The 24202-nt window shown below is 33.4% G+C and overlaps 1 protein-coding gene across 6 annotated transcripts in view; it reads right to left on the bottom strand.

Moving 5' to 3' along the window:
- LOC125064834 (RNA-binding protein Musashi homolog Rbp6) overlaps nt 1-24202 on the bottom strand; it is a 463574-nt gene that overhangs the window by 213300 nt on the left and 226072 nt on the right. For all 6 annotated transcript variants that reach the window (XM_047672092.1, XM_047672086.1, XM_047672088.1 and 3 more), the window contains exon 5: nt 5797-5838. In XM_047672092.1, coding sequence (XP_047528048.1) covers nt 5797-5838 — 42 coding nt within the window. The remainder of the gene's footprint in view (nt 1-5796; nt 5839-24202) is intronic.

Raw genomic sequence — 24202 nt, 5'->3', positions numbered from 1 at the left:
CTGTACAATAAAGGATTAGGTAGACTATTTTGGCCGGCTGTATGCCTGGTGCCAATTTTCCTTCACAATACTTTTGTTGGTTGACTGCTTGCTCAAAACCATAGCTCAGGTGCTTCTATATTTTGTTAATGAATTTTGATACTCTACCAAAAAGTAATTTTATCGGATCATATTATGCAAGCTCACGGGTTTAGATATGGTAATTCTATTTTCCTCTACCGGAACTACACGACTTAATCGTGAAGGTCAATGTAACATCAAAGACACAAATGTATTTTTTTTTTTTTTATTGTATATTGATTGTTTCAAACCGTAATGTTTTGATAGTTTTTCAAAGCAATGGTATAGTAATGCTTTTTATAACTATGAAATATACTTTAAACTATTATTGAATTATCAATAAAACACAGTAAATGCTACAAGCGAACAAGTAATAGTATACTATTATTACTATTACTGATGACTAATATTTTTTATCGATAAAAACGAACATGATAATTAAAGGCTAACGTAACTACCCGACAATGCTAAAAGTTTTCAATAATTCATACGCTCTATGTCCAATAAAAGTAAATTACAAAGTAAGCGTTTTATTATTTTCCGCAATATTCGATATAAAATCAAAGTTTTGCATGTATTGGACACAGCTGCGAGCGTCGTGCACATTTTTCTCGACCTGACTACTCAACTAGCGCACTATCGGAGTGGGAAATCATCTAAAATGCTGCTTTATAATCAAGGTAACTTCGGAGAATGATGAAACAGATGTAGCGAGTGACTTATGGGCGGGACGAAGCTCATAACTAGCGTCCAGCGGCGCATAAGTCCCGCGACCGCAGAGTGAAGCTGCAGCCGCCGCTCGCATTATTCACGGCTATGTTATATGTCGTATTTTACCTTTAATTAACGACGTTCCATCGGACTTAGATGAAGCGCCATTTTAGCGCTCTATAAGTTTTAATAGATTTTTGTTGGACAGCTCACTTCAGTCGCACCTGTTTCCAGCATGTTTTTGCTAATGAAATAATTTGTTAAATTTGAGTCATATGAGGTTAAATTATAAAATAGTGCCGAGTGGTGACCTTTAATACAATTTGCTAAAGTTATCAAATAATATTTTATTTTTGTAACGGATGAAATAATAACAACAAGCGTGTTGAAAGTTATAAAAACTACAATAAAAACGCTACGAGTGCGATTTCGTGTAACCAGACATCCAAATCACCTATTCCGCGAGGCGCTACCCTATAAAAAGCCTACAATTTCATTAAATCCACCCTAAATAGTTACAAAGAACTTTGTTATTTGGCTGTCAGTCAGCCTTTAAAACCCGACAACAAAGTTAAAACGAAGTAATTAAAAAAGAAAACACAAAATACTTACAAAGTCGGAAGCCGGGCTCTCTTCACTTAAATTACTTGCGATTACACCGACAAAACGTTTAATGAAACACGTTAAATCGCGCCAAGTGGGCCCGCCGCGGCCCGCCACGCCACACTACCCGCTCGGCGCCTTACTTCGCAATCTACGATTTCTGCGGTAGTTGCTAGTTTTTACTCAAATATCTTACCCGTAAGGAGAGTTGGAACTACTTCAGCAAAGTCCATTAAGGAATATAAACTCACGCTATGGTGATTACAAATGCTACCAATTTTCGGGGACCGTTTCGGGGTCGATTAGAGCTTTTTAATTGAAACCTCCTCGGATAAACTTTGAACGGACATCATTTTTAAATTAAGGCTCCCTTCGACTACTTTACGCCTCTATTCATTTATATGGGAAAATTCAATTATCCGTTTTATATATTCTTACAAGATTATATATGTACTTACATCGAAATAAATACCTTTTTACCACAAATAAGTCTAAAAACTTACGTAAAGACTAGACATTGTCAATATAACATGTTGTTTCATCGTGTTTAAGTAGAGGTTGAATTATAAAGTGACTTTGATTTATTTTATTTATAGTACGACCGTTAGGTCTTCTATGGACAGATCGATCAAGAAGGCCAGGCACTAACAAACTATAATATTACCAGGTCGAGACTGCAAAGGGTATAAATTGAACACGCGATAAGAAATAGGTATATCTCACTACGAAATGAGTCATAAGTGTTCATAATATTGTATATTTGTATTAAATGTTTTAATGTTACTTACGCTGTATGTCGAGGATTCTTCGACATGTTTTATTAGCAATAAAAGTAAAAAATTGTAATTTATTTCACAAAACTATGTATTAATAAAAAAAAATCCAAAGCATCATTATTCATATATGTCAAGTGAAACTAAATGGTTTTATTCAATTTAACGATGTAAAAATCATTTTAATAGGAACGATGATAATTAATTTTAATTATATGAAATTGAAAATGAAAACGTCGAGCGTACGAGTCAGCAATTGTTTCAAATAAATATGTAAGCGAAGGAAACGCTGACGTCTGCGTTCCGCCGCGTCGGTGCGGAAACCGCGTCAATTAACTTGGCCGAGATGACATATTAGTCTTTGTTCCCTGCTCGCTCCGCCCTCTATCTACAACTACCTACGAAATTTACAAGGAACTGTATTTATAAGAATAAATCCTTATAAAACATAAACGATATTTCAAACGAATCAAAGCGAATGCAACGCCAAAACTAATCGAAATTTATGTTGCGTAACAGCACAAAGTAATTGATACGAATATATTTCCTCACAACGAAGCAGAAATTTCTATTAAAAAAATTCAATATCACGTAGCGTTTTCTGCCAGATGTCGAACAATTAAATTCCCTGAATCGATCCCAAATTAAATAGATCCACTACGAAAATAAAAAGTTTAGTGACTGTCAATGTCAAACAAAGAAGATGAAAAAAGTTTTTTCTCTCAATTCCATTTTCTTTCACGATTCCTCTTTCACAGTCTCTAAAAGTTTTCAAAATAAGAGGTTTTCGCGAGGAGTCTCAATTATCGATAAAGACGATATTAAAAATTCGTTTGTTTTGTTCTTAGCTTGCGCCTGGAGAGCGGTGTCCCCTTTTTTCTATTGTTTGCGTAAGAAGGGAACCAGAAGCGGGCAAACGATAATCAGAAATTTGAATTTCGGCCCACAAGTACTGACTGAATCATCCGATTTTGCGCATCGTTTATCATAGCGTATAATTAGGCAAAGAAAAAGTTATCTTTTCCATCCTTCAGAATACTGTTTACTTCATTCAACTGTCAGTGCAACTTCGAACAAACTTTGCATTTATTTCTCTATCGTAATTTAACTTCTGTAAAAGGTGTCTTGTCCGAGTGTCTTCAGACGGCAGACGGAGTCTGTATCACATTTTACAATCGATAGCCACTTCGTTATCATCGGATAATCTATAGAACGTCTGAATTTACATAGATAGTTGCCGTTTGGTAATACTATGATAAAGGAACATGCTCTAAATTTATTCGTGAGCATTATAGTGTACCTAACATGTATGAGGCAGTGCTCCCTTAATGTATTCATGTAATTCGCATAGCCGGCATCCCCTTTGACCGGCCACGCAACACCGCATGGCTTGCTCGGATAGAGTAATATAACGCCATGTTTTAAAACCATCCATCACGTTTAATGTCCATATAAAAGAACTTACTGGCGTGCCGTCTCTTTCCACCGTTTTATAGATTTATAACATTTCGGTAATATTAATTAAGCAATTAAAACTTATAATACCTCTTTAATATTATTGGCTCAATAATATATGCTCGTAAATAAAGTGTATGAAGAAGTACATACATCAATGTTACGTTTCATTTCATTTTAAACAACATTTGCATTGCAAACATTGCCCGTAATGTACTCAAATATGTTATCAATTGGCTGCACTCAATGCCAAAAATACAAAAGAGGAATATTCTAACCATACCAGTTCAAGTAAAAGCCCAAGTGCCGCTACTTGAATGTAAAAAACTAGCCGTGCTAGCGAGGCGCGTCTGAAACCGATTTACATTAAATGCGGTTGGCTCTTCTAGTGATACCTCACATTTACTTAAATCTACAAAGCCAGATTATACTTTCTTAAAACCAACCGAGTTTTCATATAGCAAAAAACGATTATATTCTATAACGTTTTTTATATTAACTTCGTAATTAACTGCCCGTAAAAATGTCTACACATCGTTGATATTTCACGTAAATAGAATAAGGCTGTAATCGTTTTTATTTCTATATTTGACGTCAGCTTAGTCTTCTTGACATTTATTTTTACATTGCATTCGTTCACAACAATTCAATATACAAATCTTGCCTCGGCGCGCGAAACCTAATATTGATTATTATGACGTAGGAAATTCGTCAAAACTTGATTGTCTGCAGCGGAAATTGTGCACTCCGTCGAGGAAACGCACGAATTTCGCTTTTAATATGTTTGCAGTGTGCAAGAATAAAATGTCTATTTTAAAATCTATATAGGTAAGTTATATATACAAACTCTTCCGAAGGCTTTGAACAATTTTGGAAAGTTTCAAGTTCAGATTTTATTACAGCCCGTAAGTCACACCAGCAAGGTAGGAATAGAGCATTTTAATAGAATATCTGATGACGCACGTACATGCAAAAACTGGAGTTCAACCTGCAAAAAAACTACTCTCCGACTACACATTAGACGCTTGTGTTGTTGAGAAACCGAAGGATCCTTTAGAAATTGTAGTTTGTGCGATGGACTATCCACGAAAGATGGATGACTTTGCTATTGTCCTTTGTGTCATGCTTTCCTTTTATTTTTACCAAGCAGTTTTAATCCTTGTACGTTCAAGATTTTTTCTTATTTGAAACTTCGATTTGTACATATAGTGTGGCAATCGTAGCGTTTTATTTTTAGTTTATTCAAAAAAATCTTAATTTTTTAATGAAGTAAAATATCATGTCGTTTTAACGAGGTTCAAACTCTCTTAATACAGTATTGAGAGTTATCTATTTATATTCACAGTAGTTTTGTAAAATTTATAAAATATAAGATTTGAATTTTATTAAATAAATAGAAAATTTGAAGCTTTAATCCCGTAGTCGAGAAGCCGTGCGTTTATATCAAACTTTGTCTCCATTTCTACTTTCATACATTTATTTTATTCGTTCAAGAACTGTCCGGCTTTCTATAAACTTTAAAATACTACTTCCTTGGAAAAAGAGTCTTGGAATCCGTTTCTAAACTTGTTATACTTTTAAGTTTTTTTTTTTTTCTAATTACGATCGAAAGTTCGTAGTGTAGAAAATAATTTTAAATACAAGATATTTTTAAATTATATACATATATTATGGATACAATGACTGGATTAACAAACAAAATTATATAATGCGAATACTAGAAGTGAATCTACAATTTATTTTTAAATACACATTGAAAATTATGCTACCAGGGAGCGTTCAATATTCGAATAAAATACGCCAACATTACTATTTGAGATTTAATATAAAGAGATGGAAACGCAAATGGACTGAATATGTAGTAACGCGATTCAATCAGAGCGCTATAGAGTACGGACGGTCTCAAGATCACAGCCTGCATACTAAATTATTAGCCCTTAGTTATTTATGCATCATGAGCCAACATCTTAATAGCGAGCGAGAGTTATGTCCAGCCTAAAATAATATTTTGTGTAAATGTTTGAAAATAAACAAACGGCGTCCGACCACGATGTTTTACAATCACAATATGTAGTAATTTCGTCGAGTAGGGTGCCCTTGCGGCGATTTTATGTTTGAATGGACTCAATAAAGCAAGGTTTAATTTTCAATTTATGTTTGGCCGCAATCTGACGGATTGTTATCAAAGGCTTACCTTTGGATGTGCTCTTCTGGGAAAGGCCACTTTGGGGTCAATCTGGAAGCAAAATACGTATAGTTAGAAAATGTTATATCGACAACATATTAAACGATACATCAAATTTATTATTACTTATATTATATAAAAATATTTTTTGCACTCTAAGAGTAACATTTAAAGTTTTAAATCTTAAGAAACATTTTACTGCACGCCCAATTTTTAATCGTCTTTCGTCTAGAATCGCAAAAAAACCATGATTCAAATCACTTTATAAATTTAGTTCATACAATTACATACAGTATAAATATTTTGTTAAAAATAAAACAAATTAACATTTTGTCAGCGTTCGCTACAAGTTTTGCTCTGTGGCAGTGTAATATTTAAGATTACATTGCTATAATTACCTATATGTCATGAATATCATAAAGCAGTGCTTACATGATGGTAGGGCTATGTGCAAGCCCGTTTACGTAGTTACCACCAACTCATCATAAAATATTTTACCGGCAAACAATACAACAATAATAATTATTTTTGTGTTCCGGTTTGAAGGGTCAGTGAGCCAGAGCTACAAGGGACATATAATCTTAGTTCCCAAGGTTATAAGCGCAATGACGCCTATAAGGGGTTAATATTTATTGCCTAATTGCCAGTCCACCTCTATACCATAAAAAAAAAACCAATGCAGTAATGTATATATGTATAGTATAGTAAACTGTCTCTAAATCAAATTAGAAATCTGATAAAATTAATAATATTAAATATGTCAAATTGATATACTTAATAATCATGAGTTATAGATTTATTTAAATATTTTATTATTAGGAAATATATAGATAATTATGTATGAATGATAATGTTTTGTTTCGGTTCGCAATCTTTTGGGTACCTTATACACTGTACAAATACAGAACAAAGTTATGTTTATTAAATACAATAATTTATAAAATATTTTGGAACTAAGACTTTTTTAATTTTTATATTATATATATCCTATATTTATAAAGTAACAACTTCGTTATATTTCAAGGCGTTTCAAATAAGAAATAAGCAATGAAAATAAACCAACCACGTCAACAGCACTAAGGAGCCGGCTAGTTAATTTTAACTTAATGACTCGAGAACGAAAAAAATCACTCAGGCGTTTCCGCCCCCAACTAATCATGGCCGCACGTCCGGGCGGGAAGAGCGCGCGATAAATTCGCATCGCCTGTGCGGCTGCACTGTCCATTCCTAAAATCCCGCCAGCAAAAAAGCATCGGACTGAAAATCCTCCACCGTGGTCCTGTCACTCGATTTCTCCTCTCGTCTTTTTCATGTAACCGAGCGCCACTATTTCATACGTGGCACTGTTTAAGCCCTCAGATTTTCTCCGGCAACGAGCGGTCGCTTTGGTCTTTTTTCTCGTATCTCGACGCGCCGCTGACCGTTATAAACGCAAAATATAAACCCAAAGAAGCTACCTTTGACATTTTTAGAGGTAAAACGTTTCATTTCCACTCGTACTAGCCGTTTTGTCGACCGGTTTCTAAGCTTTGTTGTTTTTTTTGGCAGCTTTAATATACGGTTGTAATCTATTGTTTTTCATTGAGTAAGCTATTTCTTTAGTTTTTTAACAATCATATAAATGAATGCTATATCTATTGTTTCTCTTATATTTTTGTCATATTTTATAATAATCGCGTTTAAAACAATAAATATGAATAGTATTTCAAGATAAAATATTATCAAATTGAAAAAAAAGTGAAATTGTTAAATCGGAATTTAAAATACGAAAACGGTAAAGAGGGTAACGTATTCCAGATAGAAAGGAGATTCTGATAATACTGCTTCCAAATGAGTATAAGCCTCTGCCCAGCGCAGCAGAAAGACATATGCTTAACGATTAATATATTTAGATCCAACAAAGACCGTAGGAAGAATAGTTGTAGCAAGTAGTTGCTCCAAGGTTTTAAGTCTCGTAAGTATATTTGTCATGCATAGTTTTGGTCTACGACAAACGAGTGGTAACGAGATTGTCCTCTAACAAGTTTTCCAAATCATTTAATCGTATTCGCAATGGATGCACGAGCCGTAGGCATCCACGTCTGCGTAATTACGATCCAAGCGTGAGAGAATAATTTAAAAGATTTTGCCCAAGAGGATTGCATTATTACAATATCAGAGAAACGGCTTTACAGCGTCATTCATACATTCTTAATTATTTAATTATCTTTTGAGTGCGCTACGGAATAACGCAGCTGCAGAAAATCCGGTATAATTTGATTAAATTGGATTTTCACCCAGGAGAATATTCATTTTTATAACGATATTGTAATTAGGCATGAAGGAAGATAACGAACGCTGCTGTACTCGGGTCCGGCGAAATAATTCTTTTATGCTCCTTTACATTGAAGTAAAACGTTGGTAACCTTTAAAGCGTCTCACGCAAGCAATTTTGTTAACGTAATAAAATGACCACGAAAGTATACAGAGCAAGCAGAAAAATCATAAAACCCCAGATGGTGGCGCTAAAGCGATTAAGCGGGTCGATGATAAATTTTAACGAGTTATTTTAATGGAAGCGATCGCAGTCAGTGGCTAGCCGGCAGCCTGTGTCGATAGAAAAATAAAACGAACCACCAAAAGACTGCTCCGTTCGTGATTTCAAGCATTTTTATTTTAAGATACTTTGAGAAGTTGATGATAACGACTTTTATATTAAACAGCTTAAATTGTTTGATGGAAAAAAAGCGGTCTAATTTCTCTTCAAATAAAAATGTTTAAGTGCTTAAAATTATAAAAAATTAAATTAATTAATTCCAGTGAACTGTGCTCGGTCAAAACATTTAACAAAATCACTTTATTTGTTAGCTACAACTTGTAAAAGAGTATGAAGGCGGATAGCGTAAAGCGACAAGCAGTTCATTGACATTTAGTTTGTCGCAGAATGTATCATATTTTCATTCATTGTAACATAAAAACCTGGTCAAAAACCACAGCCACGCGAAATTGACAGCGAAACATCGATATCATACGAATGTGACATTTTGATATGGGACCATTTGCGTGATTACAATCGACGCAGTGGCGCACCCTCCTTAGTCGACCTCCCCCTTCCTACAACTTCCCTTGCGATAAAGATTGACATCGTCGCTTTTAAGTTTCAAATTATCCTAAGTCGAGTTATGGACAGTAATGTAAAACGTACCTTAATTTCTACGCATTATAAACTAGTTTCCCGAAAGGGCCCATAAATTTTAGCGTGTCATCGCAAGAAAAGATTGCAGGAGAAAGCACATTAGTGGGATATCACTGCTGGTTGAAAAAGAGCATGTCGGTTTATGTACTCGTGCGATGGCTCCGACGTAAAGTCGATTACGTTAACTTTATATTGAGTAAACAGTCTAATACCATGTCTTCTATAGTTTCATGCATCGTTCAAGGTATTGTTAGAATAATGATGTTTGTTCCTTGAAATTGTGTAAGGATTTATGCAGGAAGCCCGAACCATTTTTACAAATCTGATGGATGTAAAAATCTTTGTTGACCGCTCCGTGATATATTGACATTTGATATACAATGATTCATATATCGCAACAGAAAGCCCAATGTTTTTTTTTTCGGAATTTTTTATTCATTTTTCAGACACAGTATGTCTGTATCAACAATATATCACGTATAGATACATATAACGTCAATGTGATTTCTCCGCTCGCACCAGATAGCATAAGTTTACTCAACACATACGCCATCATTTGTTTCGCTTATTTTTTAAATATATTTAAAATTAAAGCATTAAAAATAATTAGCATTATTAAATTATTGATTCTGATTAGGCTTAAACCTTTTTACAAATAAATATAACTGCAAGAATATATAACTGTGCATGCATATGTAAGAATATATAACTATGTATTTTAACTGTAGTTTTTAAGTAAATCAAAAATATTATATATATGAAAAATTGGACATATTTAATTAATCTAAACATAAAAATATTACTATACTTGATGTCATCAGAATAAGAAATATTTCTGAGCAAAACCTCTTAAAGTCTATAAGAATTGTAACCTGGCGTAGATCTTATATTTTTTTCACTTATAGTGAAAAATATACTTTTTCTGTCGTCTTACTATTTATCAATATAAATTCGACTTCGTCATCAAATAATTTATGAAGCATTCATTGAGCAAGTCAAAAACCTACCGAAACCTAAAGGAAGTGACGACAGAGACGCAGCACGTAAATATTGTTCATTTCACTAATTGTTTTAACAGTTAATATTTTGAAACTATTTTATCATATTGAGATATTTTTCAAAGCCTTATTCATAGTTATAATTGGACATAATAGTTGTTCAGAACGAGCGAGACGGAAATTTAATTTGAAAAACGGAGAAACGCAACACGCTCCTTATGCTGCAATATACATACTCTGGAACCTTAAAATTGTGATTTGATCTTGATAATTCAAATATCAAAACTTACTAATATATTTTGATATCGTACTTAAAGGTATTTCATATAAGTTTCATACTGGCATTTCGCTTAATGAAAGATTATACACATTATAACAAAAAACAGAATAAAAGCTAACACGGGCGAAGTCGGAACTAATAAAGAGATAAAATTAATAATTTATTCTCATAATATGGGAAGACAGTAGCGGTCACTAGTTCGAGATATGTGCGATAATGCCCATTGTAACAGCGAGTAGGATTACTATCTGAGCCCCGGTGTCGATTCAGTTGCACCTAAGCATTTGAACACGGCACAAATGGATTCAATGATCTTGTAGATACCGTGTATGGACGCCACTTGATCCCAGTATGCTCTATATAGCTTGGATTCTCAATGGAGTAACCGATAACAGCGTCTAAGTGTCCGATTGAATAAATTCTTATTTCAAACGTATAATATCGTAACGATATCGCAAATCACTACCGGACAATACATTTATGTAATTGGAATATTAATATAAAACGGAATATATAAAATACATAAGAAGAAAAACCCGAATCACGTGGCTTGGAAATTGTTCAAATATTTTAAATGGGTGTCGTTGCGTTCATGCCAGTTCAATTAGAAAACGTATTATTGAAATCCCGATAATTAACAAACGCTAGTGCGCAGCGCTCAGACAACGACAAGAAAGTTTAATGACATGCACTTACTACTGTAACTGAATTTATTTACGTGCAGACGACACCTAAGTGTCGGGCCGCGTTAAGTGGGTACCGCATCATTTGCTGTTCAGTCAGCGACGCGGTCTCTAACTCTCCTAATTGGAACGAATTTGGCTGCAGGTGCACGGTGCAATACTTGAGTTGGCTCAAGATTAGGGGCGAGCTATTGCGAGTATATTTGGGCCGTTACGTCTGAAATATTTGATGTGCAACGTGCGACTTGCGGCTCCGCTCCACTCTACTTCGCTCCCGCCATCACCCACGTGTGCGCTCACACTAACTAGAATTAAATTAAGAACAATATTTACCCTCCGCGGCTGAGATATATGATATTGCATAGTTAAGCCAGAGTTAATGTTTAGTGACGACTTATGTATCCACATTCTTAGAATAAGCTGGTGTATTCTTAACGTTAGAAACAACGGAACCTTAATTTAAACGCTCCTTAAAAAGCAATTATACTTCGAGTGTTGTGCTCGAGAGATAACCGTCAAACGGAGACAAAAAATAATAATGTACGAGAGAATACTCTTATTTTAATTGCTACAGCTTTTTGACATTCAATAAAGAAATATGCAAACAAACTGCGACACGATCGGAAAACACTTGACATAGATTGTTTATAAAGTAGGGTTTGCTTTTACGCCCGCGGAGACATGCCATAATGAAACCTCGCTAGGGAGGCTCGACAAACGTCATTACTGGGGCACGCATAAATATGCAAGGCAGGTAACGCACATTTTCATGCGACGTCGCAAGAATTTTATCGTTCGTTTAATTCTGTGTGAAAAAATGAGATTCTTGTCGGTGTAATGCGGGACAAACGACCGCGTGGGAACCGACACACTGCCCCTGCTCAGGCCTACTGCTCTCCACTAAGTGCAGCCGAAAGATGTTTCCTTCACTTTGTAAGGTATTACTTTCGCCTTAATTGTGTTGCCGAAATTCCGTCCAGATAGTGGATTGAGAAAATCACCCTAACACATACTATAATTACAACATATACATTTTTAATGATATAGGTAATCGGACGGGCTAATGGACATCCTGTAAGTGGTTACCACCGCCTATGGACTTTGGCGCTATAGGAAATATCATTTCGTTCAACGCCAATGCACCACCAACCTTGTGAACTAAGACTTTGTGTCCGTTATGCCTGTAGTTACACTGCGTCACTCACCCTTCAATCACAAGAAAACTACGTATTGCTGTTTGGCGTTATGAATGTGTGGTACCCACCCAGATCTGCTTGTAAAAAGCCACCAAGTAAATAAATCAATATAAGGTAAAGCAATCCTTAAATATCCCACAGATAGGCAAAAGCTTATTTTTCATCTTAAGGAGAGAGTATTAAAATTATTCTAACATACATCAAGGAGGTTTGATAGAATTACATGAGGCATAAAATCATTCGCCACTTGCAGGTTACTCTACTTGCCACTGAGTACAAGATGAATTATAAACCAAAATTACTAACTTACTTAACTAGAATATTTTATTTATTAATGTGACTTTCATTTAGATGATATTTCGTGTTATAATATTCATAAAAATATTAATATTCAAACGTAATGGAAAATTTAGAGCATAATATCGTTCAGAAAAGCAGTACACTCAATTTGTGGATAAATCAAGTTTCAAAGTTAACTATAGTGATTCTGATTGCACAAACGCTGTTGGTACATTGTGGTTAGCAGTCTCATGAGGCAATGGTTACGTACTATTTGTTTCCTATCGCCCGAGTATTAAAGTGTAACTATTATAGTAGGAAAAAAAAATGATAATCTAATTAACTAATTTACCAAACTACTGCTAATTTTACTAAATATCTACAATGTAACGCTATAACAGTGTATGTTGTTTAATAATTTATATAAGCAATGATATTAAGCCATTAAAATTACTGAGATGCATTGGCAACTAAGTCAAGGTGTAATTTAGATTAGAAGCATTATAATCAAAAATAAAATGGAATATTCGTAACTTAATATTTTAATATTTAAAAAATAGATTCAAATTCTGGAAGTACCGATTGTTTGAAAAAGACTATAGTTAGGATAAAGCTCGTTGCAGAGTTGAGGCTTATCTGATAATAGTGACAGCGCAAAATCTAAAAGCAGGAGAGGCACGTTATGGCCAGCGGTCTCATGAGACGAAGATTATGCACTGTTAGCCCTCCGTCGTCCGAGCGTTTGGCTAAAACATTCGTAATACGAAATCACTTGAATTCTAGATGAGACTTTTCTGTTAATATCTAAGATAAAAGGAACGATCATCTTGAAACGCATTCTAAATAAAGACGTTCATAATTTCGTTTATATTAAGTGTATTATGTTTTTAAGCACTTTTTTTTTATTTTTTAAGGCAATTTGATTTTTTAACTTATAAAACATTCTTGTACAGACATATTTATAACTGTGTAGCGTAACTTTAAATAAACTGGTTCGATATCCTACAAAGAATAAAATAGTCGCTTAAAGAACATACTCTATCAATGTTCATAATTATACTCCTCTCACCATTTGATATAACACAAAGATTCTTGAGGTGTTTTTTTCATTTCTGTGAATACTACTTAATGAAACATTTTGAATTACTTGATTCCCTTTAAAATAGTGTACATGAGATGATATATATATTTTTTAATTCTTATAATAGGATTATATCTTGTCGTCATCATCATTTGTAACTTGACGTAGCACGCAGTGTGCTAGGTGAATGTGTGCAAATAGGCTTTATCTTATCTGTGCAAGTCTGCGAGGTTCTGTGTCAGATTATATCTTAACAAAAACAAATTAGATCAATTGTAAATTGACCGTTATAATTTTAGATCGCGGCAAATCAATTCAATTGTGTATGAGATTTTATTATGTTCAAGTGTGTGCGTTAGAAGTGTATTTATTACGACTCATACTAACCAGACAACACTAAAAGTAGACCAGGACCAACCAAAAAGATAGACCGTCGAGATAGCTAGTGATCAGTTAAACACTATTACAATTCTTATACTCTCATAAATAAACCTTATCAGTAAAGTTTTTATCATCATCATAACAGAAATGTCCCAACGCCTACTAAAAAACTGGAGACACAACAAATAAGCAGCATTCAGCTTGTGTTTTTTTTAAATTATTTTTCGAAGTACTAACAATAAAGTTTTATATATATTATAATAAAGTAATATGTATAAACGTAAATTTGAGTTGAATTTTTTAACTTGATGTATATTGCACCTAAATTATATCTAAATTTAGATCAACTTCATACATTAATTCATACATTTAAAATGTTGTGAATACCATAATTTGAACAGCGGTATGTCATGCAAACTTCCGCCATTTGTTCTTTAAACGAAATATTTAGTACAGTAACATTTGCATAAACAGCAAATCGATGTATTCTATCCACGCATCGCAGTGGATTTAGCATTTTACTTTTCGGTATTTAATAGACCAAACAAATATACTTAAAAATCAGATCAAACACTCTGTTGCTACAAAAATACAGAGAAAACTCCTTTGTAATTTCAAACATTTATTGATAGATGGGGTTGACCTTTGGGGCTAAGACCGGCTCGTATGCCGTGACGTCAAACCGCATGCGTTACTTCCTCTCTACCGTTGTTTTCTACTCTCTCCCTGTCTATGTGTGTATTTGTGTGTGTGTGTTGCGTATAGTATATATTCAGTATATTATTATAATAACAAGTAAAATATATTTTTTTTATTAACGTCACGCTTTTATTTATTTATTATACATTTATAAATATTTTGAATGAAGCAAATATTTTTTTTATAAATTTCAAAGTAGAAGTCTTTTTTTATAATCAAATCAGAGACAGTTTGAAAAAGAACTATACGCGTATCCCATCCAGCAAATATTCGTGATCTATGCCTAGGAGTACGGTCAGACATCCGGCGCAGATATTTGCAGTCAAAACAGACTTAGGGCGCTTCGTGCACTCTGCGCATGTCACTCCGTTTCTGTATTATTTATTAACTCCAACGAGCTTCCGATGCTACTTTATTCCATTGTGCAACTGTATCCACGCCGGTTTCTGATGTCCGAGCTCGGGAACTTCGCTCCGAACTGACACGACTGCGGGAAACTTTTCGTGCATAGAATGAATACGCCTGTCAACCAAATGCAAACATTGAAGGAAAATACTTGACGCTTTGAAAGTAAAAAAACGGAATACGATACGTTATAAGATGAACCATTCATTGAAATGAATTGTTTATACCGTCAGATTTAAAATTTTCTTGAAAATTTTTAGAACGATATTTTTAAATAAATGCACTTCATATTAGATGTAAAAGCAGCCACAAACGAAATTTGTCTACGTTTGCGAACTCGGCGATGTTATTGGGAGACTCCTTGGTAGTAAAGGACTCTATATTAAGCATTCCTGTCCCCAATCTCTTCAGGTGGGCGCGGGACATACGCTCAACTTCAACTTATTATTTTGGGGCCGTATGCAAAGCGTTTGTTTTTCTTCTACGCCTTCTAATATACATATATTTCATTCTTTTATTAAATTTCTTACAAGCTTTTGTTACTTTTATTCGTTAAATATTTTTGTTTTAATATTGTATTACATTTCAAATTTTGAAGTATTCTTCAGATTTATGCTTATATAACTTAAACATCAAGTTATCTTAGTACTCTGAAAAAGCTCATTTTAAGCTCCGCTTTGAATCGTCCATCATTAATGAACTCGTTATTACGTTAATTGTTGCCACAATCGGCCGAGGCGTGGCATTAAAACGACATTAAAAATGTATGTATACCATTTAAAGATTCCCATTTCGCGGTAGTCGCGTGCGGCCGATTTACGAAAGCTACTGGCCCCGTGCCCGTTAAAGCAGATTACGCCCGAAAAAAAAAAAAATCAACAGCTCTTGGCGTTATGAGTTAATTTTGGAAGAATAACGCGGGCGTCGGTTAGTGTTTCCCTTTATTTGGTGTTTCGGCCGCTCGGTTTGTTTAAACGGGTAATCCAGTGCAAAAACACGTCGAGTCTACATTATGTAGTGGTACCACAAATGTGTGTTGTTTGCTATGTTGTCGGAACGTAATTGTCGGACGATAAAAATCACTTAGTATTTTCATAATAACCTCTAGATTTAACCACTAACAACGGAATGTAACTTAGTGAGTATCTGATTAAATTAGAGCCACTGATGGTACATGTAATACGAGTCGCAGCATACATGCAAATAATGTTTATTTGGCAACTTAAGCCCCAACTGGAGATAATTTTCTTTTCATGCGCCCTCTTGAAAATTTGTTTCGAGTATAACTCTTATTCTTTATGCGTTTTGTACTAAAAATAAAATAAAATTGAAATTTTATGGGAGACAAAGGGTTAGATATATAGCTTAAAATCCACGGTTTTATCAAGACAAGGATCTTTAGGTTTTTAAGTGCTTGTGTTTGCAATTCATATAGTGCTCTGTGTTTAAAGAAAAAAAATGTAACGAAACTTATATAACGTTAAAAAAGTGTCATATTCGCAGTTAATCAAATTTTTTTAAAATAAAAGTCGAGAAATCTTTGGGTTCAAACGTTAACCAGTTACTAAAACTGGAATAAAATTGGATCTCCATTGATTTAACTACCGTTTATTAACATTAACAATCTTTTTAATGTAATATATATAAATATTCAATAATTTATAAGTATCGATAAGGGAAAAAATTAAGGCATCTGCGTAGCAAGCTCGCCCGGTCTCAGACGTGTTTACAAGTTATGCAATAATTCAAATAGCGTACTACAGCAAATTTATGCAGCTGCACGGTAACATACTTCAATGGCTGCATTGAAAAGCATTTTATTTTCATGGACGGCGGCGACTACTACCTACCTAGCTCATATTTTCGAATTCAGCCAGAGAACGCGAAACGTGTTAGGTGGCAATATGAATTTATGATCATGGCAAATTAAATGCGTTAAAGTCGAACGTGATTCGGCGAAATACGCATCGGAATTTAATTAAGCGCTTTTTACACTTGACTGCCCAATGCGGGTTTCGCCGCGTGGCTGAGTACTTACGATGTACAGTCGCTGTCGCTTTTTTTAATCACACACGAACGTGTAAATATTTAATTTTCATAAGCATTGGACTGTCGCCATCTTTTTTTATATTTTCAATGCAAATAAATTGTTCTTCCTGCCTATAGGTATTTGACAAATTAAAAATATCGTTGTTTTTTTTGCTAATAATATGAAGAAATAACAACTCATAATAGTGTGGTAGTTTATTGATTAAAAAAAAACTATGATGTTTTATTTAATTAGAAAGTGCAGAAAATTTCACTATTTTAGTAACGTTATGAGTGACTCTTAAATCCTATCAAAATATTATTAACCTGTGGTTAAGGGCGGTAGTTCTTGTTACCATACATAAAACTCTATAACAAATCTAAGCCTGTGATTTACAAAAAAAAAAAAAAAACATTTTAATTAAAAAATTAAATCTTGTTTTTATAAAAGAATACGATTCATTTCTGTTACTTTTATGTTGTCTCGTTAGGTCTTACCAGATGAAATTTAAGAGTCATCTCGGAGTGGCTTCTTTACAAAAGAGAGCCACGAAGACCTATGAAGAGCGGGCCAAAGGTATTTTTAATTGGCCTCGAAATAATAGTCCATACAACTAACGAATGGTAATCTTTTTTCACGACGCTGTTTGTTGCTGACTTATTAAATCTTGAGTTTTCTTTTCAATAGTAAAACGGTATTCATAATTAGCTTTTGCAAATATAACTTTTACCGCACAAATAACAGCCGAGTTGCAACGCGCAATATATTTTGACATGTCGACATACGTAATTAATTTATTCAATAGATTTTAATTGTTAGTTGTTATCAAAATTATTTCTACAACTTCATTAGTTTTCGACCTCCACTGCGAGTGAATAGATTTATGAGTATGGCTCTCATTAGTGAGAAACAAACATTAGATTTGTATAATAAATTTCAGTTATTAGTAATATAACATATTATTATTTTTTATATCCTATACGAATATCACTTATGACAGTGTCTACTTTTTTATTTATATTTATAATAGTATAAATTATGGCTTAAAGACACGCAACACGTAAGCATGCTAATGCATGCTTACGTGTTGTCTTGTATGTGCATTTTTTTTGACGGTGACGTACCGTCACAAATGAACATGAAATGAAAATGAAAAATGAACCCAACATGTAGCTGACATAGAGTTTCTTAATTGGTGATGAAAATACTATCAGTGGGCAACAGCAACACAACACACAAACAACAACACAACGACACACTGGCACGTTATTATCTTAGACATCTATGGTATATCGTGCCGTGGAACGCTTTTATAATTTATACATCGTAGACGTTTTAACATCATTGATGGGCTGTGTCGCATTAATTGGACTTTAATATGGTCTCGTATTAACGAGACTATATTTATAGCATCAATTGTGAAAATTTCAAATAATTAATCATCTTTTTATAATAATCGATTAAATTAAGTTGTCAATGTAAACAGTACAAGTTAAACTGTTAGCAGACGTTATTAATCCATACATTATATACTAAAACTATCTTTGAAACTCGCTGTATCTTCTAGTATAAGATTTATGTATATTGGTTTAGTCGTTTTTTCAGTGAATGAAACAAAAAACGTCCTCTCATTTATTAATATATATTATTTAAGTGCAGGTCGTCGGTATATTATTTTGTATAATGTCGTGCAGTTGGTCTTGTCGTTAGCTTATAAAGTTGCAAATCCCGAGGTCCTACCTGTATGCTATTGTTTTGAATGCACACTACTGTCTGAGTTTGGGCATCAAGACCAAATTACGGTCGAGATACATCCATATACAAAAACAGTAAGCAATATCGTTCAGAATCAATTAAGCCTCAATTGTGAATTTTTTTAAAAACTTTACGCAAGTAATTTACTATTTATGATCAACGAAATTTTAAATTAATTACGTGTTCATTATTTATATCGCATACATCTGAATCTCGCAACAGCCGGACCGTAAAGTATAAAGTACATCACATTTTTAAACAGTGCCAATATGAAACCACGTAAAATATCGAAAGTTTTCAGCGTAAAGGAAAATTTTAATTTTTCGCAAAATTCCGTCGCTACATATTTTAAAAGTCGACATGATTTATTAATGTTGGATCGTAAATGCCATTTAACCGAGATGGGAGGTATTTGTGTCACATTCAGGATACGTCAATGCCCTTTTATCATCCTATCTAATATCTATTACGTCATTTCTCTAGGATAAAAAGGATACGGCGGCACTTTTGACTGAAGTCGTTTTATCGAATATTTCACAATAATATGTTGAAATAATTCTAGAACAAATAAATATAAACTTTAAATTAAAATGACTCGTAAATAACTAAAGTAGATCTCATTTTTAAATATTTTATAAGTAATATTCCTCAGTAATAAATAAATTATAATGTAAGGCAAGTTTTATTGTCACGTTAGATTTTTTCATGATGGAATACTAAATTAGTCGAGCTGTTATTATTAATATTTTTTATTTTAAGTTTTTTTGCGGACTGGCTAGTGGGCCACGTGATCGTAAGTGGTCGTCAGGGCCCATAGACTTTAGCACTGTAAATAATATTAACTATCCCAACCAAACTACCAACCTTGGGAACTAAGATGATACGACCCTTGTGTCCGGCTCACTCACCCTTCAAAACGAAACACGATAGTAGTTTGGAGTAATTATGATGTTTGATATCTACCTAGACGGGCACAAAGCCATCGAGTCAATTTAAAGAATTTTGAATTATTTTTACTACTTTAATCTGTTTTCAAAATGTATTCATTGTTTTCTTTTTACTTTTTAACTAAATTCAAACGTAAATATATAAGTACGATTATGAATCCCATGGTGACTCCCGAAAAGTGGGTACCGTTGCATTTTTAGTGGGTATTCCGGCGCCCTCACATATGCCACTTCATCTGGGGAAAACATGTGAATGCGTTTTTCCAGCGATATAAAAAAGGGTGGGGTAGAGTTTGTAGCACATCTAAAGTTTACAGAAATTAATTTAAAAATATTCTGTTATAGTTATAAAGATAGATAATTATAAATTAATTTTTTTGAAATTCGATTAACTAAAAAGTTAACTTAACCGAACTACATAATGGAAACCGTGTAATATCTACTAATTAAACGTATACCTTATTTATTAGTTACTATAAATTTATTTATATTATAAAAATATGGTAAAAAAATTATCTAATTAATTAATAAATGATAAATATAACAAAATCAAATTGAGGAAATTTCAAATGCAAACTGACATACGCAAGCATTCATTCGTTAATTTAGGTAAATAAAAGTTTCTTATACGATAACTTAGATGTATTCGCTTGAAGCGATTTCTAGTCGATGTGTGCTGAACAAAGTTAATAGAAGAACCGAAGTTTGAGAAATTCTTAATAAAATATAGAAGAGTTTACTCATATTTAAAGATTAAATTGAAAGATGAATTATCCCAAGAGATATGTGAAAACATATTTGATGTGTCTGATTACAACTTTATTTTCATCGACTTTATATTTTAGAGTTATATTTTTCTTATATGCATTCTTTTGTTTTTATTTAACAATGCAATATATTGAGAGCCGAGATGGCCCAGTGGTTAGATCGCGTGCATCTTAACCGATGATTTCGGGTTCAAATGTAGATGATGATAGATGACTTGCAGTTTACAATTGGACAACATCAACATCACATACATTTCTCTGATCCCAATGTAAGTAGCTAAAGCACTTGTGTTGTGGAAAATCAGAAGTAACGACGGTACCACAAACACTCAGACCCATGACAACACAGAAAATTAATGAACTTTTTCGACATCGACTCGGCCGGGAATCGAACCCGGAACCTCGGAGTGGCGTACCCGTGAAAACCAGTGTACACACTACTCGACCCCGCAGGTCGTCAAACAATGAAATGAAATCAAAACAAAACCTGTCATAAGTTTCGAAATTCCCAAAAAAATATTTTAAATAAACGCGAAGTTTCACTGGAGACTCACTAGTATTAATATAATACAATAATATGAAATTCGCGCCTGCAGCGTCAATAGTCAAAATAAAAATCGGATAAGCCAGCAGTTTAATTAGTAAATAAATGGACTACATAATTTTTGATTGATTACAGTTAAACGATCGAAGCTTAATTCTATGAATTTAAAAATGTCATCGAACGAATTCAACTAGACTCGTGAGAAAATGACTGATAGAGCATGTCCCGTGATTATTATCCCGAGTAAATTCCTAAGTATTTTCACAAATTTGACATCCACACACGCTGACATCCACATTAACCTTAAATAATTATGTAAAATTTAAGATTTGGAATGTTCGAAGTAAGATTATATTACGCTCAAAATCTTCAACAACAGTCGCGTGAAATTTAGTTAGTTAGTAAATTTAAAAAAATTATGCACTTAGGATACAGTTCTATTTACAACTTTATAACTAAGATAAGAAAATGTAATTAATTATAATAAAAGAAATAATCACAGAGACTTTAATTATATTTTTAAAACAGTGCCTTACCCGTTGTTAACAATTGTATCTAGAATAAAACCTTCATTAAAAAAATAATGTTTAATAAATTGTCTCAGTTTCTATAGATTTATATCTAGAGATTTCTCTGGAGACAGATCAATGGCTTTATGAGCTTATTGAGGCAAAGGAGTGTAACACAAACTCTTTTGTAAACAAACTAATATACTTTTTATTCTATTCCATTCAGTACTATCCCTGATATAGCCAACATCACCACGATTGCAGGAGGTCACGGAAAGCAGTCAATATCACATAAACATAATATCAAAACATACAGTCAGTATCAATAGATCATAATAAATGCTTCTGCTAACAGCGTTTTTTTTAATTATTTAAACCACAATTAATATAAGCACTGTCGCTATTACCCGCGTTCGTTTTATGTAAATTGAGAAAATGCTCTTCTCGCTCGATTTGCGAGGCTTCAGCTAATCTTCCACCAGTCGACTACAATTTAATCAAAGTAAACAACGACAGCGCTGTAATTTGTCTAGATTATTTCGTGGCGAGCTATAGAAATCGACTTTTTTCTCCATCTATAAAAGGAATACGACGAGAGCTCGCAATGTGTCTCGAATACCGAGATAAAGATGATTATTATCTACATAAATGACTAGACATTGGATAAATAACAGTCTGCTTTGTATTTTCGCTGCAGAATTGGACGAAGTATTCGGCTTATCGAAATAATAGTTTCACTCGATAGTAAAATATCCGCAACAGTTGACCTATTCGTCGGCTAACGTAACACATTTGAAACAATGATTAATGTACGAACGATAAAATAATAATGATTTTTGTTAAATTTATTTTATGACGTCATTCCTAGTAATAATAATTGAACAATTAATTAAGACCCAACATTTATAGACTGACATTGGTGGGATAAGAAGTAATAATCATTTTATACATATTATATCCTAAGCCACGACGGGTCCTAAGTAAAGAGTCGGAAGTGGCAGATTCGTATATTTACTACTTTCATAGTAGAGGCTTATTTAAGTTGTTTTCTATGTATGAGTTCATTCTGAGTTTCATGGTCAATTATAAAAACAGACTAAAAATGCTCATCAACAATCAAAAATGCATAAAAGGTTACGGCTAGCTATGAGGTACTCATAGTTCATCATTTTAAGACGTATCACTCGCTAGGGCACGACATGTTGAATCACAAGCGTATGTGCCCCATTCGTTTGTACTGTTACTCTGTGAACTTCAAGCGCTTTAATCAATAAAGAAAAGGACTATATAAATTTGTACTCGATTTCAGCTAAGCTATCTAAGCTTATTTCCATGAATTTAAAAAATGTTCTAAAGAGTCGTGGTATAACAAGAGTATACGTACGATCGTAACTGCTTCATAATATTACTTTTAATCTGTGTCTTTACAGTCTACATGAATAACCCTTAAATGATATCGTGGGGTATTTTTACACTCATATGACATTTTCTTTTCCCACGTTAGATAGCAGCTTCTTCTGTTAAATATTCTCAGTGTAGAGCACACGATTAATCTTCACGGCCGCATGGCGCTTTAAAATCATTAGTTGAAGCTGTACTTTTATATGAGTTAAGTTTACAGCCCAGGGGGTGTTAGTAACACATGTATTGTTTTTTTACTATCATCACGATTGCGTTACATTTTCAGCTATAGCGCAACGTGGAAATTTTTTTTTTTGGATAATCATGTTATTATTATTTTATATCATATATGTAGGATTGACAAATTGGCACAGATCATAAGTGGTCACTACCCTTAAAACATCAAACAGTTTTCGTGTGAAATTAACGTTTTTCCACTTCCGCCTATATACATAGGATACATATATTTAATTTAATACAAATCATTACTGTTTGGCAGTAAAATAACCGTTGGAGAAAGATATCTACCCTGATGAATAAGTCTTCTGGGATGTACCTACTCGATCTTTAATGAGTTATTACAATTATTTATTTAATTATATTAAATTAATTTAATTATTTCTTGCAAATCAAAGCGAATTTCAATGAATTCTATTGCAAATATAAAGTAGAAAATAATAGCATGTAAAAAAAAAACTGAAATAAATTTCACGTTTCGAAAAACGTAAGGCAATCGTGATTTAACGGTTTATGATGGCTGCAGAGGCCATTTGCCCGAGGACATAGAATTTATGTCACTCTGAATGTGACAATAAACTCTCAAGAAATCAGAACTTATTCTCTGCAGTAATAACGCTTAGAAAATCACGTCATGCTTTTGATATGTTTAATTTTTATGAAATCTTACGTTTTTTATTTCTATTTATCGCTTCGACGAAACCTAAATGAAATCTGAAATTTATCCACCAAACCTCAGTGGTGGTTGGGAACATATACAGACTATTACTTTTAATTTTAATATATATATATTGGAACTTCTGATTCCAAAATATCACCTCCACGCACTGTAATAAATTCTTCCACTTCTTATACAAGCCATGTCCCATGGTTTAAAATTTTATCGCCTCTAACTTTGGCTTACTCGCTATTAATACCGGCAATACAACACCAAACATAAATAGACAAGCATTGCTGCTTAGCGTTATGTTATGTACATAGTTGAATAATAATTCATAGTATTTGTATTTATGAAATAAATGACGTTAAAAATATTTTTAATAAAAGTT

This window comes from Vanessa atalanta, chromosome 6 (assembly GCF_905147765.1).
Source record: "Vanessa atalanta chromosome 6, ilVanAtal1.2, whole genome shotgun sequence".
In the NCBI taxonomy this organism is placed as follows: Eukaryota; Metazoa; Arthropoda; class Insecta; order Lepidoptera; family Nymphalidae; genus Vanessa; species Vanessa atalanta.
Note: the sequence above shows the minus strand (reverse complement) of the source record. Positions and strands in the feature narration are given on the sequence as shown.